Source organism: Scaptodrosophila lebanonensis, unplaced genomic scaffold (genome assembly GCF_003285725.1).
Source record: "Scaptodrosophila lebanonensis strain 11010-0011.00,11010-0021.00 unplaced genomic scaffold, SlebRS2 tig00000024-arrow-pilon, whole genome shotgun sequence".
NCBI lineage: Eukaryota > Metazoa > Arthropoda > Insecta > Diptera > Drosophilidae > Scaptodrosophila > Scaptodrosophila lebanonensis.
In genome coordinates this window covers 15,326,014-15,347,106 of record NW_022060538.1, presented here as the reverse complement: position 1 = coordinate 15,347,106, position 21,093 = coordinate 15,326,014, and the positions used below count along the sequence as shown (strand labels likewise).

The 21,093-nt window shown below is 38.4% G+C and overlaps 1 protein-coding gene across 3 annotated transcripts; it reads right to left on the bottom strand.

The window, feature by feature from the left end:
* Positions 1–1,248: 1,248 nt before the first annotated feature.
* Positions 1,249–20,497, bottom strand: LOC115620552 (serine-rich adhesin for platelets). 3 transcript variants are annotated; one of them, XM_030513836.1, is made up of 12 exons: positions 20,247–20,495; positions 16,735–20,094; positions 7,264–7,415; positions 7,061–7,195; positions 5,767–6,024; positions 5,365–5,704; positions 5,214–5,300; positions 4,988–5,138; positions 3,313–3,622; positions 3,145–3,244; positions 2,215–2,358; positions 1,249–2,064 (listed from the first exon to the last, which is right to left on the bottom strand). In XM_030513836.1, exons 2-12 carry the CDS (start codon positions 19,785–19,787, stop codon positions 1,560–1,562), a joined length of 5,235 nt encoding a protein of 1,744 aa, XP_030369696.1. In that variant the 5' UTR covers positions 19,788–20,094; positions 20,247–20,495; the 3' UTR covers positions 1,249–1,559. The 3 variants fall into 3 exon arrangements, with proteins under 3 accessions (XP_030369696.1, XP_030369698.1, XP_030369697.1); XM_030513838.1 differs by lacking the exons at positions 1,249–2,064; positions 2,215–2,358 and adding an exon at positions 2,394–2,515 and having other exon boundaries at positions 20,247–20,496; XM_030513837.1 differs by lacking the exons at positions 1,249–2,064; positions 2,215–2,358 and adding an exon at positions 2,642–2,854 and having other exon boundaries at positions 20,247–20,497.
* Between the last annotated feature and the right edge of the window lie 596 nt (positions 20,498–21,093).

Sequence of the window (21,093 nt, the reverse complement as noted above, 5' to 3'; positions counted from 1 at the left end):
GCAATTTTATGTTGCTGTGGTTGTTACTGTTGGCAGGCAGGGCAGCACAAGATCGGAACACACACGAAGTTAACGAAGACGCGGCGGCACAAATACGGCATAAAATACTGAAATCGGCAACAACAACAAAATTAACAAATTTACAAAATGCGTCTGCTATCACGATTTTCCTTAATGTGCAGTCGACAGCGGCGGCAGGCGCACATGAAGTTCAATTTTTCAATTGTCTTTCGGATGCTGCTGCTCCGCTCCTTTGGCTTGCATCTGCTTGTTCTTGCCTTTTAAACCGTACACTTTTGCCGACACATCCGCGCGCAGCAACACGTTCTTTACACATCGAGCGTCGAATTCGAACTGAAGCGAGAGCGAATTGAATCTTGCAGTTAGAGCGACAGCTCGCCACGACTCTGCTCTCTCTCTCTCCTGTCATTTCCCCTACTTGCGCACAACAATTGAGCGCACAGTCAGCTGTTGGAGGGGAAAGTTTGTTGTTATTGCGTGTTGCATGAAGAAGTATATTCCAAATGCTTAAATATACAGCATTTAAATTCCTTTACAATTTTAAAAGTTCGGTGTTTACATTAAAAAAAAAAAATATTTCCACTGCACGTTCAGAATATGTCGATTAAAATATTCTAAATAAAAGAAAAATTCTAGCAAATTCTTTTTATAAAGCACCAAAATGAATGCCATAAAAACATTTTTATATTTTTTTATTTTTATATTTGAAAACTCATGACAACGGTAACGTTTTTGAATTACGATTAAAATTGTAAACTAATTCACCTTCCATTCCCCTTATTGAATCGTTTCAACGACTGACCGCTCTCTTTACCACTCTTAATAACACCACTACAATTCACCACTCTCCCCTGGCCGAACAGGCAATTTCAACACATTTAGCATCAAGTCTTTAGCGTTTTCCGATATAATTCACCAAAAGGTGTGTTTGGTGTGCTCTCTCGTTGTACGAGACACGTGCAGAGAATGGAATTTGTGATACGAAGTGTGGTGGAAACGAAATTCAAAATTAATTGTTTAAAGGGGAAGATATTTAATTAGATATTTGGCTTATTTCGCAAATCAGAAAACTCATAACTGTATCAAAGCAATTGATTTTATGAAATAGTATATATAGACAACACTATATACTTGAATATACAAGTATAGATACTAGAGAAAGTTTTTTAACGTCCTAGAACCCCGTTTCAATTGTGTTATACATTAATAAATTAAAACACATTTTAATTACAAATATTTACATTTATTCGTTCCTTGTGTGGTGGTTTCATAAACCAATTGAGAGATTTTACAATTTTTATTGGTATTATTTAGCTTGATTTCTGCATCTTTCAAAAACTTTCCAGGCAATAACAACAAGCCGCGTCATGAATTCAAAGAATTTGTGTTTAATCAGCTGCTGGAAGCAGAGGCCTGCAAGGCTTTGCCCGCCGTGCTTAGAAAATAGTGCGAGTACTTGTATTTCAAAACTTTCATTAAAAAAAAGGATAAGAAGAAAACAGCCACGATTTTACGTTCAATTTGTCTAGTAAAGCGGCTTAAACAGCCGATACCATATGGACATCATCCTCGTTGATGCAATCGGCAAGTTTGCCACTTATTTCGATTGTGTGATTCGACTCTGTGTCGCTGGGCTCCCGCTCTTCATCCTCGACCTCCTCCTCATCCGCATCCGCATCCACATCCCCATCCCCATTCTCATCCTCATCGGCCTCCTCCTCGTCCTCGTCGTATTGATCAGCAACTGTTTCGTTTTCGGGCGACTCGCGCTCCTCGTTTTCCTCGTAGATGACGTCACAGCTGGTGGGTATCGTCTTGGGTGGCGGCTTCTTGATAGTCTTGCCCGCAATTTTTCGCTGCTGACCATCGTTGTTGCCGTTCTGTTGCAACTCGGTCATTTGAAGCTGCATCTCCCTCAGGCGATCGGTGAGGACATAGAGATCGCGCTCTTGGGTCTCGCAGCGCGTGCGCAGCTCTTCGATCTCGCGCAGATCCTCGGGACGGGGCTCTCGACGCTCGTAGCGCATTCGCATCTCCTCAAATCTGTAAAGGCAATATAAGGCAGCATTAGCCGATACTGAGCTATTTGGCTTAGCCATGGGGCACACAACAATGACGACAAGGCTAAGCTACAACGATAGAGCAAAAGTAATGGAAAGAGAGAGAGAGATAGAGAGAGAGAATTGAACTTACAAATTGGTTAGACAGCGACATCGGCGATGCAGTTGCTCGATCTCGTTCGCATTGCTGATATCGCGTTTGTCCAGCGCCGCTTTCTCAGCATCATAGGCAGCCTTCAGATCCTTGAGATTACGCTGATGCCGAAGCTCTATATCGCTGTGATTGGTTGGTTGGTTGGTTGATGGGGATACAATACACAAGCATAAAGAGCAGAAGGAGTGGGTCGGGTTTATAGCAAAAAAGAGAAAGTAAAAGATATGTTTATACAATGGTTAAGTTTCTAGAGTGTACGGCTTTGGACAAGCAGGCAATACTTTCGGGGGTTATTTTTGTGAAAGAAATGCGTTGAAATTTGAAATTGATACCAAAAAAAAGAGAACCATATATATATGCTATATTTATGTAAAATATAGTAAGTCTACAAATACAATCTTAAGACTACTCTTTAAAACTTGTTTATTTGCTCAACAGATGGCGGTATTTCAAATAGAGCACAGCGAGAATATTGAACACTAAACATGCTAAGGCAATCAATGGCGACATGGTCAGATATAGCACATAAAGTGTTGGCATATATGGACACGCCCCCTTTGCAAGCACACACAAGGCAGTTTCGAATAGATGCGATGATGCTGCACGATCTAAGTCAATGCTGTTGAATAAATCAAACCAAATATGAAAGAGAGACAAGAAACAGAAAAGAGTAGATGAATTTATCAAAACATAAAGTATGAGAAGTGCATGAGCAGTGGATGAGGGGTGGCTCAGCAGGAGGCAGGGCAGGACAGGACAGGGCAGGACCGGGCGGGGCAGGGACTACAACAAAGCATATCTTCATGTCTACAGGTTAACATCGGGCGACTAAAAATGCGCTTAGTACGACAGCTTGGAGGCTACATGGGCGCTACACTCCACTACACACATGCCAACATCGACACTCACTTGATGCGCTCCTCGGCAGCTGCCATTTTGGCTCGGTGTCGCTCCACAAGCTCCTGCAGGGCCTCATCCTTTTCCGCCTGCAGTTTGGCTTTTTGTGTTTCTGCCCAGACATACAAATAATTAAGTAATAATTGATAAAGAAAAATATTCCACGAATTCATTGCGTACCCAGCTCTTTGCGATGTGTCTCCACCATATCCTGCGTGGATAGCAGCAGTTCCTTGGCGAATTCCTCCTTCACTTGGCCCAAACGCTCCCGGAACTTCTCCTCCATTTCCTGCTTCTCGAGTTCAAACTCCTTCTTCAGCTTCTCCTCCAGCTCCACCCGACGATCCTCCTCGCGGCACATGGCATTCTGATATTCCCGATCAGCGCGATCCAAATGCATGCGTGTCTGCAACAACGCATTATCCGAGCGCTCTCGCAGCGCGAGAAAGTCCTGTTTCTTCAGCTCCAGGTTCTCGTTTAACTCGTTGATCTGTGGAGGGTTATTTCTTTATTTATTTCATCGACAAACAACACTATAAAGAATTATAAATATAAGTGCTTGAAATTGGTCAAGAGCGGATAACACGTTCACGTGCTATTTATCACGATTGTTCAAGCTTATGTTGTGGCTGAGTTTGTAAGAGGTTTTGAAAGAAGAAGACACCGTTAAAACGAATTTCATTCCCAAAAATCATTCCTGAGTAGTATATGCGAGCTTGTTCTAAAAAACGAAGAGGCCTTCAATCAATGACGATGCAATTGACGCCTTTTTATCAACAATACTGACATCCTGTCCATCCTTTGCCTAGGCTTTGAATAGGAATAAAGTTTCTCTAGTTTTAGCAAAAACCAATTATAGTATGTTCCTTTTCTTCTACAACTCCACCCAATAATATCCGAAGCTACATACAATCATACGATACAATCATACAATCAATGACGATGCAATTGACGCCTTTTTATCAACAATACTGACTAGAAGTAGCACATCCTGTCCATCCTTTGCCTAGGCTTTGAATAGGAATAAAGTTCTTCTAGTTTTAGCAAAAACCAATTATGTTCCTTTTCTTCTATAACTCCATCCAATAATATCCGAAGCTACATATGTATTTAAAGGAGTTCTATACTAAAAGTTAAGAGTTAAACTGTTTTTCAATCAGAGTGATCAAATAACAGATTAGGGGTCAGTTCTTGGCAATATTTAACAAAAAGCAAGGGGTCTAATGCTGGAAGAACCCTATGTCATTAAAGACTGGTTGCCAAAAGCTATCTATTGTACACAATGAAGACGACTCTTTCGGTTTAAAAGAATTGCTTGTTGTATCAGAAATCACATTAAATATACCATAAAAGGCTAAGACATAGCGCCTAATCTAATCTCATCTGGGTTTCTATGTAACATTGTATTCAGTTACATTTAAATGTGAGTTTTAATGGAGAAGGCAATCTCAAATCAAATAACGCCTAGCACGTTAAGGACAGACTATTGTTTCACCAATTCAAATACCCTACGTATCAGTCCATCAACTAAAATTAACTTATTGTAGCAACTGTCCTTTTAACAGCTATATGTTTTACGAGTATTGAACTGATGTTGAGAAAAATCACAAAAACTCATAAATAGTCTTACATTTGTATTAGAAACCACCGTAGAAAAAGGGTTATGCTAGAAGGGACCCTTTTGAATCCATCGGAACTATTTAAAATAATGTAACTATACGATAATTTATTCTCTTTAGACTGCCCTAGTATTTCCATTTCCATTTTCGATAACACATTTCATTTGCTCTCTAATGCCTCCTATATGGTACATTATTTAAACAACTATGTCAATATAAGAGTCTTGTGGACATACCTCAGCGCGCATCTCTTCCTCGTTGGCTGTATATCGATTAGTGAGCGCACGCAACTCTTCCACATGCTCGGTCTGCAATTTATCGAGAGCTTCGCGTCGCTCGTCCACATACACGGATTCGAGTTCATTTGTCAGTCTTGTCATCTCTGTGCTGTAAGTCGAGAGTAGTGCAGGATTGGAAACTTTTCATTTCACAGACCATTTTCCACTGAGGCTGACTACTTACTAAAGTTTATTTTCCCAAAAGGCGGCAGCTTCATTGCGCACCTCATCGATGCGATAGATCATTTGACGCTCCTTGTCATAAATGGCACTGCAAGGATACGAGTACCAATTAATTATTATGCATACTTAGATGCAGGAGGGGTGGGACCCACTTATCACATTGATATTTGATTTTGTGCACAGCTTCAATTTGCGCTTCCAAATTCTCGTTGGCCGTATCCAGATCCGTCTGAAGAGTGTCGATGCGCTCCATGAGCGTGTGTATGGAGTGTTCCTGTTCGCTGACCACACCCCGGAGAGAGTTCACCTGCGCCTGAAAGACGCGCAAATGTTCCAGCTCCTTTCGACGTGATTGCAGCTCCTGTTCGAGTTCCTCGGCCTTGGCCATTGCCTGTTTCCGTTCGTAGGCGGATTTGTCCATTTTATCCTTGCACTGCCGCTGCATTTGCCTCATTTGCCACTCACAGTCCGTCATCAGTGTGTCCTCGCGCTCTGTAAAGGTGCAGGCATATCTTGGTTAAGACTTCCCAACTCTATTTTCCTTTAACACTTGCCTCGATTATGTGTGCGTAGAATTTCGAACTCCTTTTGCCACTTATCCTCGCATATTTTGCGCTCGGCTTCGGAATTTTCGAGCGCATTCTTGAGTATGCGTATTTGTTCCTCCAGCTCGGCCCGTATCCTCCCCAACTCGTTCTTCCACTCCTCCGCCGCTGCCTGTGCGCTGGCCAATTGCGTTTGGAGACTGCTCGCCAGGCACTGGGTCTGCGTGTACCGCTCCTTAAGTTCGTTGTACTGCGCCTCGAGTTCGTCTAGGAGATTAAAATGCCGGATTAGAACCACAGATAGAAGCAACTGACTCATAAAGCTTCCAAATACCTCGATCGAAATTATATTTTTCTACATTCCAACGAATTCTTAATTAACTCTCAGACAATTTTTGTAAATATATAGACACTATTTGGAAGAGCAAAGTCTATCCTAAATACTGTAAATCTTAAATTGCAATAAATCAGAAATCAGAAGCTGCGAATCTATCGGTACTATACAATCTAAAATATAAACAAACTTGGTGTCCTTCTATTTTTCATATCACAAACCACATTACCGCACGATCCTAATGGGAAAATAATCTTGCAATCGGGAACAGTTTATTTGTCTTCTTCTTATTTATGCCTAACTGGTAGGTCTTGATTTTAAAAAGTCCCACTTTTGAATGGAAATAGAACTGCTTTTTTTGATGCTCTTGAAAGCTGCATCGGCGAGGGCGGGTTTTCTATCAATTTTAGAGGATTTTATAACTACTTATAGTGGAGTATCCATTTTCTAACGGGTTTTCTGTCGATTTTCTAGGCATTTTCTAGCAGATTTTCTATCTATTTATTGCGATTCTGTATCTTCCAACATATTCTACCTATTTTTAACTGGGTTTCTAACAATTTATAGTGAATTTTCTAGCCTTTTTCAAAGGACTTTATAGCGTATTTTCTAGCTAGGTTTCTAGTTATTTTTCAAGGATTTTCTAATCATTTTCTATATACTTATAGTTGTGTTTCTAGTCATTTTCTTTGATAACCGACAGCAATAACCATTTGTGCCAAATGTACATTAACTATCAATTATTGTTTATTAATTACAAAGACTCCCCTTACCAATCTTAAAAATATTAAAATTAAAATGTCTTCCAAACACAAATTTGCTTAAGACTAACATTTTTTGCTTACTGCACATTCTATTTTGCTAATTTTTGTTAATTTAAGGATAGCGTCAACATCTAACTTAATGGCTATGGAGTGATAGTGAATCCAATAGTTTATATGTAGCATGAAATAGTATCCTTGAGCTTACCATATTTTTGCTTGAATTCATCCTCGTTGTCGCTATATTTGTGACGCAAACTAACTTTCTCATCCTCGAGCAATTTCAGTTTTTTTCTCACATATTCATCATCCTTGTGCGCTGCATCGAGTTCGCCCTGGAGTCCTGAAACAGATAACAGCATGCCCTTAGAGATGCACTAGTTCTACCACTTTTATGGGAATGCTACTTACTCTCCACATTCCACTGCTTGAGTGAAAGTTCCTGCTCCAGTTTCTGTATCTTGGCCTGCATGTCCCCCACCTTGCCCTCCAAGTTGTGTAAATTCTTGTGCGCATCGTCCAGTTGGGTGTTGTAGCGTGCCTTTTGTAGTTTCAGCTCCTGCCTGCGAAAACACATCAATAGACATTAATATAAACTAGTGTTTGTTTTATAGTCGGCCGATATATAGTGCATATAGTATAGCGATGAGTAGGCAGCTTGACGCCCGCCCTCTATGTGGACCAACGTATCGCTGCATGACACTCATAAAATTGTTTTGGTCTGCTGAAAAGTCTTAACAGCTTAAGGCGCAGCCAAAAATATGTTACTATATCTGACAATCAGTTGAAAACATTAGACGCTGCAAACCAGAATGACTCAGATAGATATTGTACATGTTGCCGATGTCGGGCAGCAAAAGCTGAAGCAACAGCAGGCACGTAGAGACATATACACAAGTATTATGTTAGATTCTAGCTAAGACACAACGAAAATAAATAAATAATAATGCAGACGTATATAAAAAGGCTTATATGTATATATAAACAGATACATATCGACATAAGCATATGTGTCTGGATGCGTGTTGAATGGAAAAACGGAGACCTAGTCGACAAGAAAGTACAAAAGAAATCTATACACTTGATTTGAATTGCGTCGCAATGCTCTTCAGAATTCATAGATTTTATTACTAGTAACGATTATACGTTTAGCGATGTGACAGTGGTCCGAGCGTGATTATCACGTTAATCATATATATATATATACTTATATTTAATTAACCTTTTTCTGTATGTTTGCAGCTTAAAATCGATGCAATCGAATCTACTGCGAAATAGTTGTATAAACAAAACATTATTCATGTTTTCCTTCCAATATATTTCTAAGAGTTAATTGCCATTTCATAATCTATTTAATCCTATTAATTATATGTATTAAAAAATGCTTTATTCATTGCTATTTTGGAGGTGTAGTCTTGCCCTTTCCCACATGTGCTAAGAATATGAAAATGGAATGGCTTCGAATTCTGCAAACATGAAAAATATGACACGAAATACTTGTATACTTGTATATGACTACTGATCAATACTATTTACGGTATATATTTCAATTTTTATATGACCCAATAGCTTTCGAGCCAATACTACAACACATTCCGGAAAATTGTTTGTGATTGTTTATTTATTAATATTGATGAAGAGCATCAGAAAACACAAGACAAAATTGATTTGCTTTGGGCTTTTATGAAGTTTGGATATTCTAGCTCTTATACTTTCAAAGATTCATACGTTCATACAGTCGAACAAACAATATACTCTATACTCTTTTAAATATTATTATTACATTATTTCTCGATCGTATTTGGACAAAGTTAGGATATAATCTAGATTGTTTGGTATGATGCTCAACGACAATGCTCAAGGACCTCAATATTTAGCATTTCCGTCAAAACATAAGGGAGTTGGAAAATCGAAAAGCCAAGTTCCCATGAAAACTCGATTGTTTTGATTATTAAACAATTCTTTATTAATATTGCACAACCCATTATTATATTCAAATATGAATGGATTTATGAGGCACCTAGGAGATTGGAAAGCCGCGTCCCAAAGAAACTTCGAGTATTGAAAACAGAAAACCCACGTTAGTACAGAATATTATTAAATGAAACGATGTTGATTCTTATTATGTTGATCATATAGTATATACCTTATATTATACATTTACCCAAGAAACAAACAAGGCTCTATTTTGTTGAGCACATATGTACATATAAAAGATTTTATGGTGTAAAACGCATTAATGACAAAATGCACCTGATATCGCGGATGTCGGTGCACTTTTCTTTTATATACACATTCATATATATTTATATAATATTTGTTTTATTCTGCTTCAACGCAAAATAAAATTCTTTGCATTTGCATTTACGATTATTTCATTAAATTTCATTTCATTTTATTTGATGGCGCGTTTTCTTGATGAAAAGTGTTGCAGAGATGCGCTCTGGCTTGCTATTTATAAATATATATATCTTTGCAGAAAGCAGTCAGTCGACTAGTCTATATATTGGTGTGTGTATGTGGGTATATAGTATATAAAATATATATATATATATATATATATATATAGTACATATAAACAATGACCGTTGTCGTATTTATCAAATTGTGACACGCGGTTTCACGCGTTTCAAACACTCTCACATGAGATACATATCTACAAGATATTTCAACAATTTTTGGCAGCAATTCCGTTTGCTGTTTTGTTTTGTGTTTGTTGGCAGTATTGTTTTTGTTCAATTGAATTGTGTAGCTAAACAGCAAGCCATAAATTGTTGTTACCTGGGCGTTGGAGATATTACGCATACGCCGCGTGCACAACATACTGTTTATGTATGTTTATGCCCAACTAAGTCTAAGTAAGCAGCAGTTCAATGCTAAGTTATTATAAGTAAATAGTATGCCTAAGCGAGGGCGGACTAAATAGTCAGTGCTGAGTGTAGAATACGAGAGGAATTATTACAAACATTGTAGTATCAACAAAAACAAAGCAAAGCTAAAACTATGTGGATATTTCACATTTGTAATTTATCTTTCAGAAGGTAAAAAGTTAAATAATGACCTACAAAAGAAAAACCATAATTTCCACATTGAAAGCATGGGTCGGTCAATAAATGCTTAATACGGTTTTAGACTACTTAATGCTACCTATGGACTGCTTAATATTGCATTTTTATTCACAGCGACTATTTGTAGAAAGTTGTAGAAGAGGTTTCTTTATAATTTGTATATATTTTTTTTCCGAATTCAGAAATTGACGCTTTTTGCAAAAGATGTTGACAATTTAAAAGGACGAATGGTTTTTGCCTTTTTTCGATCCATATCAGCCAATATAATATGTACAAGTATCTTAGAATTTGTATTTCTCCCAAAATATTTTGAAAAGGCTTCTCAGTTTGTCCTTCTCCCATTTCCAAATCGGAAACTATTTAGAGAGCTTTAGAAATCTGACTTGCACCATAAAGTTATGATCAAAGAAATGTCTAAAATAAAATAAAAATTGTTCCTTTCTTGTTTTCCTTTTCACTTTCGAAGCCAGCAATTATGTACTCGTACTTTATAAATTTTAAATAAAAATGAATTGAAACTGGAAATGTGTCTGACAAGTCTTAGAAATATTGAAGCTATACTCGTTTTTCTATTCATATCTGGTAACTAGGATGTACTATTGTTTTCAAATTTTGTATTCAATTGCACACAGAGTCTAAAACAAACACTTATTTCGACAAGCCCTTGCCAAACAAAGGGCTCGTATACACATTGATTGTTCAAAACATGCACTAAATATTCACTGAATTATTGATCCGCCCTTGTTTCTTCACACACACACACGCACACACACACATACAGACACACAGAATGTAGTGGACCAGCTGTGCATTAATTAAGAAAATCAAGTACAAAGTTAAAGCAAACAAATTCCACAAGTGCAAGCAGTCTAAAATATCGTTCCAATTATTTAAATTACACATTTTCAATGTGGCGCTGGCGCTGAACATAAAATTGTGTGCTTTTCCTCTTACTTTTTGCTATTTAGAAAAAAATGTGCTTATGAAAAAGAGAAATAATAAAAACTAAAATAAACCGGAAAAGTGGAGCAGGCAACATGCTATGCAATTGCGCTCTAGGCAGATATAGTACTATACAAGTATACAAATCTGCATATATATATATTGTAGGGGTATTCATGTCTATAGATACATATACATATGTATAGAGCGAATTTTGACGTAGCTGCACAAATATTAAGGCAAAATATTATTGAAAACAAGCGTGGGAATTGCGAACATGTTGGACGCTGTTTGCCATTTCTGCTCAGTGTTTCTATATCTTCTATTCTGCTACTAATCTTTTATATTTTTGTTCACTTTGGCCAATGTGCCAAAAAAATGACGAAGTGAATTTATTTTGAGCTGATTTATGAGCACAGGCCACATACTTGTATTTATTAAATTTGTCTAGAGGCGGACAATTGCATTTAAATATGTGCATAAATAAGTGTTAAATAATAACAATAATAAATAGATATTTATGAATAATTAGTGAGCTGCCAAGTGTTGGTCTACGCTGCGACACTTGTCGCCCGACTGTCACAATCTGTCATTTTTTTGAAGGCCAAACAATGGGTGGTATGGTTTGCATCAAACAACTGTTCTCCCATGGTGTATGAAATTGAATTTAAAACAAATTCATTTAATATGCCAAACTCTTTAAAACAAAAAAAAAAGAACAATAGAAAATTCAAAGCAGACACTTGGAAAACAGATGGGAAAGCTGTAAAAATGCCACACATGCAGCCGAACAAAGAGAAAATATTGACTGGAATCGAAGGCGTTCTCCATGCCAAGATGAATGGCAACAATAATCAAAGGGAAGTGCAGGAGCTGCAAGCATTGACAAGAAGAATTGCTCGCGACTGATAAATTAGCGCTACGCAGTTGACACGAGTCGAATGGCTGCTATATAGTATACCTATAAATACGAGTATATGCATATACATTAGGAAAGCATGCTACTAGACTACTGGACTTTTGAATACACTGCTTTGAATTTGTTTTGTCGAATAACTAAGAACGACTTTTGTGAGATGAAAGCCCGCTCTATTTAAAATACAGAAATACAGAAATTTAAAATACAGAAAACAGTTAGAGAGATAAGTTCTCAAAAAAGCTACCATTCTTGGGCTAATGCATTGGTTATGGTTTCAGTTTAAAAACAATTGAATGTGGATCTATATTATAACTAAGTGGAAGGAAGCATATAGAAATTCGCATAACAGGGAGAAAGAAATGGCTGCTATTTAGTATACCTATAAATATTGCATATTTCTAATGTATAATTAGGAAAGAATTCAACTTGCTTTAATAGAGTTTTGGATACACTGCTTTGAATTTGTTTTATCTAACAACTAATAACGACTTTTGTGAGATAAATATTGCATATTTCTAATGTATAATTAGGAAAGAATTCAACTTGCTTTAATAGAGTTTTTGATACACTGCTTTGAATTTGTTTTATCTAATAACTAATAACGACTTATGTGAGATAAAAATTTGCTCTATTTTAAAATGCAGGGGTTCTTATGATAGTGAGAAAGTAAGAGAGATAAGTTCTCCAAAAAGCGACCATTTTTGGACTAACTTATTGGGTATGGTCTCAGTTGATTGTGGATATATGGTATATCGAAACATTTTAGATAAATATTTCTGTACATTTTATATTTCTGCAGAAGATCGATATGCTAAAATAACTGCCTATTTTTTTGATAATTAAGTGGCTACTTCTTAGCTCAAAAACAAGAGAGAACGCTACAGTCGAGCAAGCCCGACAGTGTAATACCCTGTACCCAGGTAAACTTGCGTCACTGAGTTATATGCGCCCATAGCAGCAGCAAAAAGAGGAAGAAGAAGAGCGAACTTGTTGCTGCAGTTTGGGGGGGTTGTACTGGCGAGAATTTGTTTTGCTAATAACTTTTCTTAGAATTGACCGAATTGAATTTTGAACAACAGTAGACAATTATATATAAATTATGTGTGCAAAGTTTGGTTTAGGTAGCATTTGAAATGTGGACGCTATTGACGAAATTCTGTAGCGGGGGAAGGGGGGGAAAATTAAAAAAAAAAAAATAAACTCGTCCTTACTCAGACCTAGGAGAATCTGGATGCCAACTTTGGTTATTCTAGCTTTTATAGTTTCTGAGATCCTCGCGTTCATCCAGACGGACAGACGGACGGACAGACGGACGGACATGTCTAGATCGATTTCTCTCGTCATGCTGATCAAGAATATATATACTTTATGGGGTCGGAGATGCTTCCTTCTGTATGTTACATACTTTGCACAAACCTAATATACCCTTTTTACCCTACGGGTACAGGGTATAATAATATATCCTAAAACATGATTTATGGGCAATAAACTTTTTTCTTCTCATTGGACATCCAAATTGTATTTTAAGACAAAAACAAGCAATTTATGGTTAGATAACAACATTATTAGCACTTTAACACAAATGTGCAAAAACACATCCCCTTGGTTTCCAAATTTGATTAGTTTTGTAGTTTAAGAATTTGGAAATCATAAAAATGAAATTTTAATTAAAGAAAAGTATATATAAACATCCTGCCGATAATGGTTTCAATATAAGCCGTGAATCAAAACAAAACAATTCAACAAATTATTATACACATAATATATATATATATATATATATATATATATATATATATATATATATATATATATATATATATATATATATATATATATATATATATATATATATATATATATATAAGAAAATAAAGACTGGTCTTTCATGAGGTAATTATCAAAGACTTTTGCACGACTAACATTTTTTGTCTCTATCAAGAATCTAACAGCAACTTCTTCAGAATTTTTAGTAAATATAACATATAACATATAACAATAATAAATAGATATTTATGAATAATTAGTGAGCTGCCAAGTGTTGGTCTACGCTGCGACACTTGTCGCCCGACTGTCACAATCTGTCATTTTTTTGAAGGCCAAACAATGGGTGGTATGGTTTGCATCAAACAACTGTTCTCCCATGGTGTATGAAATTGAATTTAAAACAAATTCATTTAATATGCCAAACTCTTTAAAACAAAAAAAAAAGAACAATAGAAAATTCAAAGCAGACACTTGGAAAACAGATGGGAAAGCTGTAAAAATGCCACACATGCAGCCGAACAAAGAGAAAATATTGACTGGAATCGAAGGCGTTCTCCATGCCAAGATGAATGGCAACAATAATCAAAGGGAAGTGCAGGAGCTGCAAGCATTGACAAGAAGAATTGCTCGCGACTGATAAATTAGCGCTACGCAGTTGACACGAGTCGAATGGCTGCTATATAGTATACCTATAAATACGAGTATATGCATATACATTAGGAAAGCATGCTACTAGACTACTGGACTTTTGAATACACTGCTTTGAATTTGTTTTGTCGAATAACTAAGAACGACTTTTGTGAGATGAAAGCCCGCTCTATTTAAAATACAGAAATACAGAAATTTAAAATACAGAAAACAGTTAGAGAGATAAGTTCTCAAAAAAGCTACCATTCTTGGGCTAATGCATTGGTTATGGTTTCAGTTTAAAAACAATTGAATGTGGATCTATATTATAACTAAGTGGAAGGAAGCATATAGAAATTCGCATAACAGGGAGAAAGAAATGGCTGCTATTTAGTATACCTATAAATATTGCATATTTCTAATGTATAATTAGGAAAGAATTCAACTTGCTTTAATAGAGTTTTGGATACACTGCTTTGAATTTGTTTTATCTAACAACTAATAACGACTTTTGTGAGATAAATATTGCATATTTCTAATGTATAATTAGGAAAGAATTCAACTTGCTTTAATAGAGTTTTTGATACACTGCTTTGAATTTGTTTTATCTAATAACTAATAACGACTTATGTGAGATAAAAATTTGCTCTATTTTAAAATGCAGGGGTTCTTATGATAGTGAGAAAGTAAGAGAGATAAGTTCTCCAAAAAGCGACCATTTTTGGACTAACTTATTGGGTATGGTCTCAGTTGATTGTGGATATATGGTATATCGAAACATTTTAGATAAATATTTCTGTACATTTTATATTTCTGCAGAAGATCGATATGCTAAAATAACTGCCTATTTTTTTGATAATTAAGTGGCTACTTCTTAGCTCAAAAACAAGAGAGAACGCTACAGTCGAGCAAGCCCGACAGTGTAATACCCTGTACCCAGGTAAACTTGCGTCACTGAGTTATATGCGCCCATAGCAGCAGCAAAAAGAGGAAGAAGAAGAGCGAACTTGTTGCTGCAGTTTGGGGGGGTTGTACTGGCGAGAATTTGTTTTGCTAATAACTTTTCTTAGAATTGACCGAATTGAATTTTGAACAACAGTAGACAATTATATATAAATTATGTGTGCAAAGTTTGGTTTAGGTAGCATTTGAAATGTGGACGCTATTGACGAAATTCTGTAGCGGGGGAAGGGGGGGAAAATTAAAAAAAAAAAAATAAACTCGTCCTTACTCAGACCTAGGAGAATCTGGATGCCAACTTTGGTTATTCTAGCTTTTATAGTTTCTGAGATCCTCGCGTTCATCCAGACGGACAGACGGACGGACAGACGGACGGACATGTCTAGATCGATTTCTCTCGTCATGCTGATCAAGAATATATATACTTTATGGGGTCGGAGATGCTTCCTTCTGTATGTTACATACTTTGCACAAACCTAATATACCCTTTTTACCCTACGGGTACAGGGTATAATAATATATCCTAAAACATGATTTATGGGCAATAAACTTTTTTCTTCTCATTGGACATCCAAATTGTATTTTAAGACAAAAACAAGCAATTTATGGTTAGATAACAACATTATTAGCACTTTAACACAAATGTGCAAAAACACATCCCCTTGGTTTCCAAATTTGATTAGTTTTGTAGTTTAAGAATTTGGAAATCATAAAAATGAAATTTTAATTAAAGAAAAGTATATATAAACATCCTGCCGATAATGGTTTCAATATAAGCCGTGAATCAAAACAAAACAATTCAACAAATTATTATACACATAATATATATATATATATATATATATATATATATATATATATATATATATATATATATATATATATATATATATATATATATATATATATATATATATATATAAGAAAATAAAGACTGGTCTTTCATGAGGTAATTATCAAAGACTTTTGCACGACTAACATTTTTTGTCTCTATCAAGAATCTAACAGCAACTTCTTCAGAATTTTTAGTAAATATGACACGATGATCTTCCAACAAAAAATAAATCAAAGATTTTTATATATTTTGCTTAAACTTTTTTGAGAAAAATATCACGTTCATCACACAAATATAATGTCCAAAAGTAAACAATACATTTGATAATATTCTGTGAATATTCCACATTTCTTTGGGACATTTTTGTGAAAATCGAAATGGCTATTGATGCCATTTTAAATACTTGTAGTTTCTAATGGTAAAGGGCCGCTTTTTGTAAATTGGATTGTTGTAGTGTATAGCGTGTGTGTTTTATACTGTGTCCACAAAGGAATAGTCATTGGGTATAATACATAAATAAGTTAGTACATTACTCATGCGCCGCTTTGGCAAGCTTCAATATATATGCACATACATACTCGTATATATAAAGAGTGGATAAACAAAAGGCTGGACGTTCGTTGAATCACAACGATAAACAAACTACAAGTATATAGCAGCGATTAGATCATCAAGTGCATTCTAGAATTATAGCTGACTGGCATTATGGTGAGCGGCAATTGAATTGCTTTAAGCTGATTGGTAATACATGGCGTATACGTTACTTGAGAATATCCACTTCATAGTTGTTGTTGTTGTTGTTGTTGCCATTGCAATCCTGCATCGACGATTGGGGCGCTGGTGCATTCAGAATGCAGCCATCCTCGATGATCTCGATGGTAGGCGGCATGCTGTATTGTTTGCCAATGAAGGTGTCGTCCAGACTGCGCTGCTTGTTGGGACTGCTGCTGCGACTGCGTGAGGCACTACCCCTGCCCCCAGCACCCCCCTCGACGTGTATGGGTATAAAATGCACATTGCCGAGGCTGTTGCCGCTGGCGCCGTTAATATTGATATTGATCTGTGTGTCGTCGGAAATGCCGTTCGCATTTGCGCCCGTGTTTGCTGTTGTTGTTGCTGCTGATGTCGTTGATGGCGCAGCGCTATTCGCGGTCGTTGACTCCACAACGACATCGGGCAGGCTAATGCTCTCGATGCACACCAGGCGTTCATTAAATTGCCCGTACTGGTGCTGCTGCTGCTGCTGCTGATGATGATGATGATGATGTTGTTGCTCATCATCGAGTTCGTCGCACTGCAGCAGCGTCTCCTCGCAGTCGGTAGAGTTGCCATCGCGCACGAATGGCGTGCGCAGGGTTGCCGTCGCGCAATTCCGTACCGGCGTCTCTTGCTGTGTCGCACTCCCTAGACTGACCATGCTACCTATGCCTATGCCTATGCCCGAGTCCGCATAGCTGCTGCTCAGATTGGAATCACTTTTCAGGGCACTGCGCTCGCTACTTGCCGATTGGCGCTCGCGACTCGATTTGTGTGGCATTGCTGTGGGGGCATGTTCAAGTTCATCGCTATCTAGTTCCAAGGCCTCGTCTACATCGTCCTCTTCCTCTGCTTCCTCCTGAACATTCTCCAATTTGACGTGACGCAGTCGCGTCCAAGGACGTCCTCCATTTTGATACACGGTCGTGGGGATATCTGTTTCGAAAACTTCGTCCTCCAGAGACTCGGCGGCTGCATCTCCACACGCTTCTGCTTCGTCTTCCCCTTCATCCACTGATGTGATGTGCACGCCACTGCTGCTGTGCTTGTTGTTGTTGTTGTTGTGGCTCTGTTCGAAATCGTAGTACACCTCCTCGGCCGTCTCTGTGGGACTCTGGCCCTCGCTGCTCTCGCTATCAAAACTGCAGTCGACCACCGTTATCTTGGGCAATTGCCTATCATTCTGTTGCTGTTGATGGTGGTGCGTACGTGGTGGCGCCACTGGCGGCTCTGGCGTGACTATGGACTCACGAAACTCACGCGGCGTGCTGGCACGTGAAGACGTTGTGGAGCCCGTTGTTTGCTCGTTGGGTTTGGCGCTTGTTTGGCCCATGATTATGTCACTGAACTGTTTTCTGATATTCTGATGTTCTTCTTGCTCTTGATAGCTGTTGTTAATATTGATTTTTTTTCTGTTGCTGTTGCTGTTGTTGTTGCTGTTGTTGTTGATGTTGGTTTGAGCGGCGTTGCGTTGTAGTGCATTCGCCTGCTCAGATGGTGCACGGCTGCGATCTTCCGCATTTGCAACCACAGCGTGCCGCTCGACGTTTGCCGCTTGAATAAAGTCTCTTGGTCCAACGCTGTGGGCGCGCACCTCGCTACCGCTCTTGGCGCTGCCTGTTGATGTGGCTGTGGCAGCTGTTGCTCCAGTGCGTATCTCACAGTCTGCTGAATTACTGCGTCGCTGGCGCTCCCATGGGCTTTCCCGCTCTTCGCTCTTTAGCGCTCTGTGAAAATTCTTTTGGCTATTATTAGACATAGTCATTTGATAACTATTCGTAGAATCGTTTGCGGGGTCGGAGTTCGTTTCAAGGTGTGTTGGTGCCGCCGCTAGCGTAGCGGGCACAGCGGCCAGCGCCTGGCCGATTACGTCGACGGCGGTTTTAACCTTTGCTTGATGTTGCTGCTGCTGCTGCTGACTGCGATGCTGCTGACGATGTTGGTGATTACGTCCACGCGCCATGAAAATTTCACTAAGAAAATCGCGACTCTTTTGCAACGTTTTGCGCTTCACTTTCGGCACGGCCTCTGCCACTGGCACTGCCACTGGCTCTGCCTCTGTAATTGGCACTGGCACTTCACTTTCACAATTCGAGTTCACGGCTTCACTTTTGACAGCACTGTGCACCAGCTGTAGACCAAAATTGGTTAAGGATAGACGCGATTGTTTCTTCTGTTGCGCGATTTGATTTTGATTTGGACTCGAACTCGGATTCGAATTTGTATTTGTATTTGATTTGTTCGTTAGCGATGAGTGTTGCGTGTTGAGTGAGCTTTTACTTTTGCTTGTGCTCTTGGTCTTGTCGTCGTCAATTACCGTGCCAGAAATTGGCTGCGCACAGCCATCGATCGGCTCAATATTGTGGTCGTTATAGTAGTCGTTTAGATCTATGCCAATTAATGGCTGGCCAACGTCGCCATTCGTTTTGGCTGCCTCGTTTGAACTGGTCGCAACATTTCGATCTTCATCACAACCACAACCAACAACAGTCGTTGTCCTCGCCGTCGCCCCATTGCCTTTGCTAATGTTATTTATATTCAATTTGCTAGCACAGCCAGAGCTAGAGCTAGAGCTAGTGCTGCCACGAGTAGAGCGCCAAGAGCTCAAAATGGCTGCTGAATTGCTGCCACTGCCACTGCTGCTGCTTCCACTACTCACAGTAGCAGCTGTTTTTGCTAATTTTACACCAGCACCACACTCTCCGGCAGCCCCATTAGCCACAACCACAACCACATCATCGTCATCTTCGCTGGCAAAATCCTCCAACTCTTCGATGACAGCACGACGGTGCGGCAAGAGTGCCGGGGGCGCTGAGGGCGCTGATGGCACTGATGGCACTGAGGGAGCTGAAGATATTGTTGGGTCTGTGGCTCTCTTCATGCTCAACGACTCTGTGGGTCTGCTCTGCAATTCGCTGAATGAACGATATCGCTCATTACTGCCGCTCATCGTGCTCCTTGTCGGATTACCATGGCTGGCCGTCTCCTCCTCATCGCTCACATCGTAGTTTTTGCTTTTATGCGTTTTTCTCTGACGCGTGCGTCGCAGCAAATTAAACATTTTTGTCAATTTGTTGTCTATGCAGAAGTGTGTGTGAATGTGTGTGTGAGTGTGTGTGTGTTTAATTATAAATTTCCTCTAATTGCATGTCTGTCCCAAAGGCGAGCGCCTTACTCGTGCATCCATCTGCCGTTCTCTTGCTCTTCGTTTTTAGTTCGTTTTTATTTTGTTTTATAGTACTAAGTATGTTGTTTTCTTTGTTTTATTTAATTTAAAATTTTCCTATAAACAAATCGTGCTGCTGTTCGTTTATTTTGTGTGGGTTTTCTTCAGTTTATTTGTTGTTGCCGCCGTGTCTGGCTTCAACCTGTTGAGAAATGGATTTACATTAAGATAAGAATAAAAATTTATTCAAACTTATTGCATATTGTTGCCTTTTGGTGTGTATATGATGTGTACTAAGTAGTTGGTGTTTGCCATTTGTTCGACTAATTAATTCTAATTGCTAAGTGTGCTTACACGCTGCTCAGTACTGCTCGCCTGCGCTATTGACTTCGTAGGCAGTTGAACTGCGACTGTTGACTGCGATGATGGCTTCAAATGTTCACTCCACTCGACGATGACAACGCTGGACAAATATGAACACATACGAGTACATAGCTGTAGCAGCAACAACAACTATAGACGCCACACGCATACACTGCACGAAAAACAAAAACAAAAAAACAAAAAAAAAACATGAAGAGACATACACATGGCACATAATTAAATTTAATTGTCATACATATACTATACATACATACATATATGTATATCTCCCTTTCGATATTTATGGGTAAGCTGCAAATTAAACGATTTCAGCTCGAAGCTCGTTATGCGTCACGTTGTCATTTAGTCATTTGGCCAGTTAGTCAATCGTCTCATCAGCTGCGGCCGTGTTTGTCTGTGGTGTGGCATGATAAACAAATCGCTTATGAATATTAATTGCGGCGTAGAAAGCTTAATAATCGTATGGCTTGAGCAACAAAGCCAATGAGTTGGGGTAAGCAGCTAGGCAGGTCTTTGAATTCCCAAGTCCCAAGTTGTGGTCTATTGGTATGTCGGTCCGTCTTTCGAATTAGTGTGATTAATGGGTTAATTAACGGCATAGATAATAGTTGCACAGCATGAGCATAGGATGTTACTTATATGTCATATATCTAGATGTCGCCTTTTCGAGAACATTTCTGCTGTCTGGATAAAATCTACCTTAAATAGCAATAAATGAAAAATTGTAGTAGGGACTAGCTTAGAACCACATTTGTTATTGTACTTTATAAATAGTTACAATTTATAACAAATGACTGGTAGCTTCAGATCCTCATCT